Raw genomic sequence first — 12,011 nt, 5'->3', positions numbered from 1 at the left:
CTTATTCATGGATAATTGAGACCATTATAAACTTTTGAACAATAATAGATACAGAGGCAGAGCTGCCTCAAACAGATTGTCAAACTGCAGCGGGAAGGCCGGGGAGGGTTTGGGGGCAGGAGGTAGGGGGGTAAGAGATCAACCAAAGGACTTGTATGCATGCATATAAGCATAACCAATGGACATAAGACACTGGGGAATAGGGGAGGCTAGGGGACTGTCTAGGGCGGGGGAAAAAATGGACACATATGTAATACGCTTTCTAATAAAAAATTTAAAAAAAGAATAATATATACAACTCTGGAGAAAAAAAACCATTATGAATAGGAGGATAAAATATTCCAAAATAATAAAAAAAAAAGTAATGGACCATCCTTTCTAACAAGAGACCTACTTTGATTGTATTATATATAATCTTAGGGACACTCCCTGCCCCCCCAAAAAAGGGGGGAGACTTTTATTTCAAATGCTCTGAGTGTGATTTTGGTAATAGGAACATTAGAAAGAGAATTGAGTGTTTTGAAAAATATGCCTCTGTGCTCACCTGTTTTTGGAAGCTAAAGAAAAGCAAGCAGAGATGTCCTCTTCTCTGAGCCTCGTGTTTGGTGAAGGAGGCAGAGAGCAGTGCACCTGATGGTCACTTTGATTCATGCCCTTTAGAGGCTACTTAAAATTCTCATTTGCAACTGGGACTGACACAGATACAAACAAGCCAAAGTGATGGATTGGAAAAGCAGATCCTGTCTGAGCCAGGTGTGCCTGGATTTTCTCAGCCACCCAAAGCACACAGCTTTCATTCCTCTCCAGGACAGTTCCAAACTATTAACACCTGAGCACCTTTGGGCAAATAGAGACAAGCAGGTTTCTCTGTGTAGTTTTCACTTTTTTTTTTTTTTAGAATGTTTTGCAATCTAACATTGTGTGTGTGTGTGTGTGTGTGTGTGTGTGTGTGTGTAGACATACATAAAATAGATGGTTATATGACCCTGCCTCAGTAACCTGTAACTCCATGAGGGCAAGAACCATCTGTTCTGTTCACTACTATCTTCTGGGTGCTTAGGGCAGTGCCTGGAACCCAGGCACTCACTGAATAAATACTGGTTGAAATGAATGAGTGAACAAATGAGCGATGGTATTAATGTCTCTGAAAGTCTGACTGAGAAAACCAATCGCTTTATTGAAACATGTATTGCCAGTTGTAGCCTCTGGGGTACTCACATAAGGAAACTCATAGTATCTTCTTTCCTTTCAATGTCATAATAGAAATGTAGCTGGACTGCGAGTTGTGGGTTTTTGTTTTTGTGTCACCGTTAGGTTAGTAATTCCTATAAATATTGGTAATTTAGGGAAATCATTCTGAAGACCTTAGCCAGCTAAGTACAACCAGCCTAAAAATTAAGGTGTTTGTCAGTGAATTTGAAAAAAAAAATAGTCCTGTTCAAAAGGTCATCTCTTGCAGTCAGAAATAGATCTAATGAAAATGTAAGAAAAGGACCACAAGAGCCTAAGCATAAAGCAGACTTCTTCCAGATTATGGAACGAACCCTGCAAATAGAGACCCAGTGAAAGAGAGAAACACCTCGCAACACAGAACCAAGTAGAAAAATAATTTGGAATAAAAAGAAAACAACATAAACAAAAACCACTTAAGGCAAAAGAAGGCAATGGAGAAAAGTCAGAACATATTTAATCTAAGATTAAAATATAAAGAGAAAGCAGGGGAATGTCAAGGGCAGGGGGGAAGGATACATATGTAATACTCTTTGTAATACTTTAAGCAATAAAACAATTTTTTATTGATTTCAGAGAGAGGAAGGGAGAGAGAGAGGAAGGGAGAGAGAGGGAGAGAGAGAGAGAGAGAGAGAGAGAGAGAGAGAGAGAGAGAGAAAGCAAATCTCAAAAAGATTGAGACCTAATGGATATCTGAAAGTGATGCTCTTCTTGACCCCACCCCCTTAGTTTCTCATTTATGAGCAGGAGCACTGGGCTGAGTGATTTTTTAGGGACAGTGGGCTGTTGTGTGGAAATAGAAAGATGAGATAAAAAAGAAAAGGAGAGGAATACGGACCATTGGAGGTGAAGCTTAAAGTTTTATCACATGCAACAAATTTAAATGAAAAGTTTTTAATCCAACAAATTAAATCATTGCTTCAACATGTATGTAGATGAGGGACACAAGATACCCATGGACAGTCAGGACCCTTTCATCACAAGGGAGCCATACTTCCAGAGGCCCCACATGAAGGGGATGCGGAGCAGCTGGAGCAGCTGGGTCACACAGGCAGGCAGAGCCAGAACTGGAACAGGAAGTATGGGCTGACTTGCTTGTCCAGGAGGATAGAAAATAGGCAAAGCACTCCAGTGGCGAGGAGTAGATTTCAAGTGATTGCCTGCATTTGCTGAGCTGGAAAACAGGGCCTGAGAATGGCTGTTCCTGAATTGGCAGTTTGTTGGTTTCAATAAAAAATGTGTCATATATTCCTATGTATTTTATTTTACTTATTTTATTTTATTTTTCTTCAAAAATAATTTATTCATTTTCTGGTCACAAGGTACAGGAACGTGCAAGTGTGATGCCCGAGACTGGCTGCCGTCCTTCCTATGTATTTTATATTTTTATGCAATTGTAAATGGATTTTGTTCTTAGTTTCTCTTTCTGATAGGTCATTATTCGTGTATAGAAATGAAATTGATTTCTGGATATTTGTTTTGTGTACACCTGTTTGAAACCTAAATAATTTTATTAACCAATGTCACCCCAATCCTATATAATAAAGAGGTAATATGCAAATTAACACTCATGCTCTCACAAGATGGCTGCCTATGACCAGGCCGGCAGTGGGGGTTAGTGAGGGACGACCAAATGTCTGAACAGCAGGTTGTGTGGGGTGACAAGGCCGGTAGGGGGGGCAGTTGGGGGCGACCAACCTGGCTGTGCGGGGGGCAGTAAGAGGCGACCAGGCCGGCAGGGAGGACAGTTAGTAGTGACCAAGCCAGCAGAGAGGTGCAGCTGGGGACAAATTAGGCTGGAAGGGGGCCAGTGAGGGGAAACTAGGCCAACGGGGGTGGGGGGAGCAATTGGGGGCAATCATGCCAGCAGGGGGTCAGTTAAGGATGACCAGGCCGGAAGAGGGGAGGCAGTTGGGGGTTGACCAGGCCGGCAAGTGTGGGGCAGTAAGGGATGACCAAGCTGGGGGCAACCAGGCCAGCAGGGGGGGCAGTTAAGGGAAACCAGGCTACAGAGGGGGGTAGTTGGGGGTGATCAGGCTGGAAGCAGGGGCAGTAAGGGGTGACCAGGCAGGCAGGCAGGTGAGCGATTGGGAGCCAGTGGTCCAGGATTGTGAGAGGGATGTCCGACTGCCGGTTTAGGCCCGATCGTGATAGGGCCTAAACGGGCAGTTGGACATCCCCTAAGGGGTCCCTGATTGGAAAGGGTGCAGGCTGGGCTGAGGGAAACCCCCCTCCCCCCACACTCCGCCTCATGCACAAATTTTGTGCAGTGGGCCTCTAGTAAATTCAATAAAAAACAATAAATGTCAGTTAGAAATCAGACCTGTGCACAAATAGATTTATTTACTTTTCAGTTACAGTTTACATCAATGTTATTTTATATTGATTTCAGGTGTGTGCACAAACAGATTTAATTCTTGAGAGCTAAATTCTTAGAGATGTTAGTTTCCCCTTTAGACACCAAAGCCTTTTTTAGTTTTATTCATTTGAAATGGAAATCTTCTGAAAATTTCTGTTGCTCTTTTTCCCACCTTCTCAAATACAGGACTGTATATCAGACTTATTTTAACCTTTCCATGGGACTCAGAGTCATGCCATGAATATTAATCATGATCACATGCTGGACTGAGTCATCGATGCCCCAAGCCTGTGAGAATGTCACATTCTGTGGCCCTGTACTCATGGCTTCAGGCAACTGCATTTTTAAGGTCTGGTGGCTTTTTAGAGTTATGCCTTTTTTTCTTCTTCTTCTATTAATGTCCTACCCAGAGAGGTTGCATTTTTCCCTTTTAATTTTCTGTTTCCAGACTATAGTGAACTTAGAAACTAGACAGTTGGTCATAAATACTGGTAGACTGAGAGCAAGCAAGTGCTGGGGGAGAGTCTAATGATTTTTTTTCTAATGGCAATATTCTAATGTTTAGAGTAGTATGAACTTTGTGACTCAATTTTGAGCAGCAAGGATCATGTATGTCTTAGTTCTCAGCCATATTGTCACTGGATAACTGAGTTACTGAAAGGTGCCATGTCATATGTTTATTTTGCAAACTATCCTGACAAAAGGCTAGGATTTATTCATAATTCGTTGTGGTAGGATCAAGAAGGGTTAATAAAACTTAGAAGTCACCTAGTTAAAGGACACTTACCCCATTAACTTTTACTGCATCTCCATCTGCCCATCTGATCTGTTTGACACCACAGTGATGGGCACCATCCCCTTGAATCACCTTCAGCTCTGACACAAGGTTTAGCTGAGCTAGGACCGTTCCAATTCATGAAGGTTGTGTACACAGACTTTTGTGCTCACAAGGTGTCTGCTTTGAAGTACAGGCAGAAAACATTTTTTTAAGACAGCAGTGAGAATTGGTACTTTAGCATTTTAAATGGAATATTTGTCTAAGAGACATTCTGGTTTGTGGATATCAGTTATCTGCTTTAAAAGGTGGTTTGGCAGGATGACTTCCAGAGGTCACTCTCAGGAACATTCTCTCACTAGAGTTATGACTATTAAGACCCACAGTCTTACAGTTATGGAGCTGGTCTTGCAATTATGTTGCATCATCCTGATTATTGCTACATTCTAGAAAGGGATAGAATCCTGTAGAAAACAAAAGATAATAAAGTCATCCTCTCAATGGGGATAAAAGGAAGATATCTGTAATACTTTCAACAATAAAGTCTCCAGTCTCCAGTCCTGTGGCACAATGTCTTGATACATTAGGAAGCATCACATGGAGGTCACGTGTCCCTTTGTAAGTTGGACTTATACTGAGAGAGTAGGAGGTAACATGGGGACATGGTCAGGACTTCATTTGCATTACCTGATTTTGAGTATGCCCCTTTAGATTAAATAGTACATTTTAGGAAGCTGTTTGGAGCACCATTTGAACTAATGACCCTTCATTGAAAATCCTGCATGGTATTCCTTTAGAGACTCTACTACTGAATCTTGTCATAGTTTCCTCCCAGTGAATCACTTCAGATGTACAGAAATCAAGTAAGATGTCACTTTAATTAGTTAAGGAGATTTATTGGGCATTACTTGAGTGAAGAACTCTATACTAGATCTGGGAGACTGCAGTCTTATTGGGGTACCTTTAAGGGATACATTTAGAAGAATGTATGGTTCAGTTATAGGACCAACCTTAGGCAGAACTGCATTGGATAATCACTTCTCTTGTCACCTGTCTATTGAGTCTTCCTTGGGTAATGTGGGATGTACAGTGCCAAAGGTCATGAGTTAAATGTTTAAAACTCGAAATAATGCAAACTTACCAGCAGGGGTTAGCCTGGTGGCAATGACACTAGGAGTGATTGTGAAGGGACAGAAGGCTTAGATAAGCAGAGAAGATGAGAAGGAGCAGCAGGAGAGGAAGGCATAAGTGAGAACAGTGTGCTCGTGGGCCAGCAGGGCATCAGCAATACCTGGGCACAGGATGGAGGCAGACTGCTGGTGAGGCTCGAACACAAGGCATGTGTTTGAGGCTTGACAATGATAATTGAGAGCCATTGAAAATGTTGAGTAAAAAAGTGTTATGATTAAAACCATTCTGAAGAAAGATCTGTTTAGTATGTAAAATTAATGAACTAAAGGCAACAGAGGGACTGCTCTAGTAATCATGCCGTAGGCTTCGAAGGGCTAGACTATGATAGAAGTGCTAAGAATAGAGAGGGAAAGAAGTAATATACAACATATTTTATTTTTGTATCTGAAGAGGCCATATAATTAAAGTTTAGTTACAGTTGAGATTGTAAGGGATCCAGAGAGGACGGGGCATTAGGAAAGAGTAGGAAGGATGAGGGAGTATGTGCAACATGGGGACATGTTTGTAATTTAATAAAATAAAATAAATTTTCATGGCTTCCTCAAAATTTGGCTTGGGGTTGAAAGAAGGTAAGAGAAGCCTTGAATTTACTTGTAGTTTTGAGATTGTTTCAAGGAGAACTTTTTTCTTGCTTTATTATCAATGGCATAACATCATTCTCTAATACCCAAACCAGGGTCCAAACTGGAAATCTAATTTTGTCTTTACTCTTTTCCTTAATCTCTACACCCAAAATGATACAGTCTACCTTTTAAACGTCTGCTTTATCATTATCCTGTCCTTAGGATTCCTAATGCCTCTATCAAAGCCCACTTATGCTTGCATTGCTTCAACTGAATAGTGATAACATCTTACAGGTACTTATGTGGAAGGGGGTAGTTTATGTTACAATTTAAGAAGAGAGACATAAAATTTCCATTTATGAATAAAAATCTATTTTCTCTAGCTAAAATTTAAAATTTTATTTTCTGTAACTATCAAAGTTAAAATAGTTGTCTGACTATTGCATTCTGGAAGGAGGCCACTCACCAGAAACTATGTTCAAAATCTAATCCAAGTGATGAATCTGCACATATTATGAAGGATGAGGAGGGCATCTCAATTGTACCGAGGGTGTGGAGAGTGAAAAGTTAGACCTACACTTTGATTGCCATTGATAGGGCCCTTCCTGAGTCTGTATCTTTCAAGAAGATCATTCCTTTTGGAGAAAGAGCAAGTTGGGCTACCGTAAATTGATTCTTGGAAACTTCTGAAGTTTGGGGCATTATTTATTTCATTAGTTCTTGTTCCATTAGTTAGAATTAAGTACAGGAGACAGAGAGCTTCTGGCTATTAGGAAAATCAGGACAACAAATCACTTTTTTTTCACATATATGTTCTTTATTTACTTCCCTGGGACATCATAAGTGCTGTTGGATTTATCAACTGTATTTTGTACTTGCAATATAATTTACCTAAAGCAATGTGGTAACCACAGAAGTATTTTGAGATTATCAAATATGTCATAACATAAGTCTAATGTAATAAAAATAATTACATTCTAACACCATTTCTAAAAAATTAGGCCAGGTTATGATGCTAAGGACAGCATTCCGGATATGATTCTTATCCTTATATCTATGGTTTAGCACAGCCAATCTGAATGTTTACGATGTGATTTCCAGCTTGTAAGAATATGTTATATTTTTCAGCTTCTCCTGTCGGCAACGGTTATATCAAGCCTCCAGTTCCACCTGTGTCTGGTACACAAAGGGAAAAAGGGCCACCAACCATGTTACCCATCAATGTGGACCCAGACAGCAAACCAGGGGAATATGTCCTCAAGAGTTTGTTTGTCAACTTCACCACCCAGGCTGAGCGCAAGATTCGCATCATCATGGCAGAACCACTGGTGAGTGTGCCCCGTGATGCCTGTTTCTCCTTAAATTAATCTTTACATTGAACAGAGGGGATTTTACAGCTCTAAGAAATGATGGATTGCTTTTCCCCTAATTTCCAGAGATGTTTTTAATACCACTAGTAAATTTCGAAAGATTGTAGTTAAGTTTCCTAATTTAATTAAAAATAAATATTGAGGGTTAAAGACTTTAAAACAATCCTCAGGAAATACATTTCAGTAGCACATTTTATTACTAAATTTAAGGCTAATTAGCATAATTGAACAATAAGAATTATTAATCATAGAAAAATTGTGTTCAGTCTCTATGCTGAAATACTTTAGTCAATGTCTTTTGTCCTGTTCTTAGAGTAAATGAGAGGGAAAAAACAAAAACCATTGTTGTTCAAGTGTCTTCCTGGACTGTCAGTTTGAGAACACATGGTCTCAGTGATATAGGGTTTGAGGAGGCTTTTTCGTGTGTCATTCGGAAACACCACTTTGTTTTCTGAAAATTGGAAGATAGGACATTCTTTTTTTTTTTTCAAATTTTATTTTTTATTACAAAGGGTATTACATATGTGTCCATTTTTTTCCCCGCCCTAGACAGTCCCCTAGCGAAGATAGGACATTCTTGACTCATTACCTTTAGGTCCCTTAGTAGATGATGCCCTTAGACATCGGCGTCTTTCTTTGCAGCTAACTCTGCCACAAAATAAGTCATGTGTTGTGGCCATGTGTTAATTGCTCTCACAAGTGCTGGTTCTATAAAGGACGGTCTGCAAGGAAGTCCAACTGGTTTTCTGACCTTGGCCACACACAATGAGAGAAAAGGAGAGAAATTCAGAGTAACGCAGCTCTCTCTGTGAAGCCTAGCTTTGTTCTTCCTGTGGGGATATGAGGCATGCAAAGTCTGAAGTTTGTTTTATAGCATCAAAGCTTAAAATAATTAAATGTAACGTTATTGAGCCAAAACACAAGTCTCTAAAAATATGTAACAATGTAAGGGTTGGGGATCAGAATTCAAGAATATTTCAGTGTGTGGTTACCTGGAAGTTACACACTTTGCATTTTCAAGTTTGTATTAGATCAGTGGAGGTTATTTTTATGAATTCTATCTTCTTATGGAAGATGTTCCTTGGTTTTGCCTTTTAAATCATTTAAATTAAACCTTACTACAGTACCTTTTCCCCATTCACTCATGTTTTTATATTTCTACTATTCTTGTAACTAATAATAATAGCTAATAATTCTGAAGTAGTTATTATGTGCCAGGCACTGTGTTGAACATACTGTCTCCTTTAATTTTCACAATGGTCTTAGGTAGTATTTCTATTTCTGTTTACAGATGGGAAAAGTTAGAACAGAGAGGGTAAAGTAATTGCGCAAGGTCACAAGTAGTAATTTGAATTTAAGCTGAGTGGCCTCACAGCCAATCTCTGAACCATTCTACACTTTATTAACAGTCTGCATGGTCATCTTTGTTAAGGATACCTTAGTTAACTTCTTTAAAAAAAACATATTTTTATTGACTTCAGAGAGGAAAGGAAAGAGATAGAAACAACAATGATGACAGAGAATCATTGATCAGTTGTTTTCTGCATGCCCCCTACTGGGGAACAAGCCCACAGCCTGGGCATGTGCTCTGACCGGGAATTGAAGTGTGACCTCCTGTTGACACTCAACCACTGAGCCACACTGGTTGTGCTTTAACTTCTTAAGACAAATCAAAACAGGCTCTTCTATACCAGCCTACCATAAATCATGTATTCAAATTTCCATTGCCCAAAACAGTGCTCTACTTGGAACCCTCTGAGCTCCTTGAGAGTTGCTGAGGCAGCCCAGACTCCCACCCTCTTGGATGGTGGAAGCTGCCTCAGCTCTAGTGGTCATTGGGGTGTTTGAGGAGGATAGAGTGGCAAAGCATATCACACTCCTTAGCATTGGAAAATGCCAAAATGGCTGGTCAGGGCTCTCTGAAATTGTGATCATGGGAATTTTCCCGAGGGACTGAGAAATTGTACCAAAGTTAAAAGACATGATTAATAAGTTAGGTTGTGACACCTTTTGAGTCATCCCTGTTTCCAAAATAATAGCTTAATTACTGTTATTAAAGAATTTATTAAGTCAAATAGTTTGGGTTTAACTTTTCAACTTTACTCAGCTTGGAATTTGTTTGTATTTTTCTTCGTGGAGTAAATATTATGTCTGAAAAACAGCATTTTTTAAATTAGAAGTTGATGTTTTTGTTCCTTTCTGTGAGACAACTTAAATGTCCCCAAATAAGAAAAATTGAAACATGAAAGTAGTCTCTATCCAGTCAATCTTTTATCGGACGAGAGACTCTACTGGATGCTAATGGCCAACTAGATGAATATTATGTTTCTAGCTAAAGAAATATATTCAAATCAACTTTTAGTATCATTGCTTTTTATAAAAAGATGATTTGTTCCTTCGTATTTTTGGCAGAGATGTACCGTATTAGCTGGCGTATAAGACGATTTTTTGGCCCTGAAAAATATGCCTCCAAGTGGGGGGTCGTCTTATACGCCAGGTACACTTCAGATAGACTGCCCATAGTGCTTGCCCCGTGCCATAGTGGCCTCCCGATGCCCGCCCACTTCATTCCACATACCGTTCAGGCATCAGCAGCGCTGCTGGGTGTATGCTCGGCTGTTATGCGATTTTGCTGTTATGCGATTTTACCACACTCGCAAAATCGCACACAGCCGACCATACACCCAGTATGATAGCGCAAAATCACGAATCGCGATACCATACTGGGTGTATGGTTGGCTGTGTGCGATTTTGCGAGTGTGGTAAATTCGGGTTACCGTATATTTCTTTACATATGCATTGAAGATTCGCGATTTTGCGCTATCATGGTGCCTGTTAGAATGTTGAAGAGCTCGCACTTGCGCACTAGTGAGGTCCCAGGGAGATGCTGATGCAAGGGTGGACCAGACTGCTATAGTGACAGGGCGGGCAAACAGGGAGCAGGGACCAATCAAATCAGGCTTTGTATACAGCCAACAGCCAACCACAATACTGCCCCATTGGGTACCAGTCTATAGAGTGTTTTTTCTTTAGTGGATTACCGGTATGTTTACCGGTAATAAACTTGCACTGTTTTATGTATATGTTTGATTACATACAGCCTTGTGACAGTTTTCCTGCATGTCATAAACATTTGAATATAAATTAAAATGTTAAAATCAAATCTGATATGGTTTTACCTTTTATTTGGTGTGTGGAAGGTGTGCGGAAGAGGGGGTAGTCTTATACGGCGAGTATATAACAAACTCTGTATTTTGAGTGGAAATGTTAGGGGGTCGTCTTATACGCCCAGTCGTCTTATACGCCGGCAAATACGGTAACATTTCTCGTTACATTTCTTGTCTGTTGAAAAAGGCTTAGAAATTTGTGTCCTTATATTTGTTTACTTATGGGACAATAAATGTGAGTATATTCTGGGACTTACTACCTGACTCTAAAATTGTAAATGGAGATTTGGCATTTTGTTATGTCGTGATAGCAAGAGGTTTTATTTTTGATGTACTAGAGTATGTTCAAAGTGAATTTCACTAGATGTCCTCAACTATTTCTCTTGCTGAATTAGCTTTACTTAAAAACACATGGAATCTTTTAAGAGTGTAGATTTACATGGGTTTGTATCAAATTGCTAATTTGCAATCTATATCTTTAATATAATAAAATATATATGAGAGTGGCAAGGGTAATTTTCACCAAATTGAAAGTATAGATTTATTATTTATGGGAATACTCAGGAATTTGTATTTTTATTTCATTTTATTTTATTATTTCAAATACATTTAATGATTTTTTAGAGAGAGAAGAAGGGAGAGGGAAAGGAAGAGAGAAGCATTGATTGGCTGCCTCTTATTGGGGATGGAGCCTGCAACTCAGAAATGTGCCCTAACCAGGAATTCAACCAGTAACATTTTGGTGCATAGGACAATGCCCAACCAACTGAGCCACAATGGCCAGAGCTTGTTTTATTTTTAAAAGACTGAATCCTTCACAATTCTACATCAGTTAGCTTATGTGGGATAAATTGTATACAATATTAAATTAAAGTTATATTTATGAATATCCAAATAGCTAACTTTAATTTTAAAAAAAGGACAAGAAACAAAAATATTATACCAAGATCAAATTTTAGATTATATTCTTTGTAAACATCTTACACTAGTTCAGCAGTATTGTTCTTTGTGCCCAAAAGATGCTCAGGTCACATTCATTAATTTTTATGGATTAGTCCAGTGATTTTTCAACCAGTATGCTCAAGAATTTTTAAAACATGCAATGCCTGACTATTTAGTCAGGGGCACTGACCTCTTTTCCCTTAGATTGTCAAGTAAAATAATGACAACAGCCAACAAAACAATAGCCGTCTGGGTCTATTTTTGTTCAACAGTTTATGTTGTTCATTACATTCCACATATGAGTGAGATCATGTGATACTTATCTTTCTCTGATTGGCTTATTTCCCTTTGCATAATGAGCTCCAAGTTTATCCATGCATTTGCAAATGGTAAGAATTCTTTCTTTTTTACCGA

The 12,011-nt window shown here is 39.2% G+C and overlaps 1 protein-coding gene across 1 annotated transcript in view; it reads left to right on the top strand.

Annotated features, from left to right (window-relative positions):
• Positions 1 to 12,011, top strand: part of FRY (FRY microtubule binding protein) — a 409,004-nt gene that overhangs the window by 45,858 nt on the left and 351,135 nt on the right. Inside the window, exon 2 of the mRNA XM_015570438.1 lies at positions 7,247 to 7,446. Within this exon, the coding sequence (XP_015425924.1) occupies positions 7,247 to 7,446 (200 nt within the window). The remainder of the gene's footprint in view (positions 1 to 7,246; positions 7,447 to 12,011) is intronic.

This window comes from Myotis davidii, unplaced genomic scaffold (genome assembly GCF_000327345.1).
Source record: "Myotis davidii unplaced genomic scaffold, ASM32734v1 scaffold447, whole genome shotgun sequence".
Lineage (NCBI taxonomy): Eukaryota > Metazoa > Chordata > Mammalia > Chiroptera > Vespertilionidae > Myotis > Myotis davidii.
Note: the sequence above shows the minus strand (reverse complement) of the source record. Positions and strands in the feature narration are given on the sequence as shown.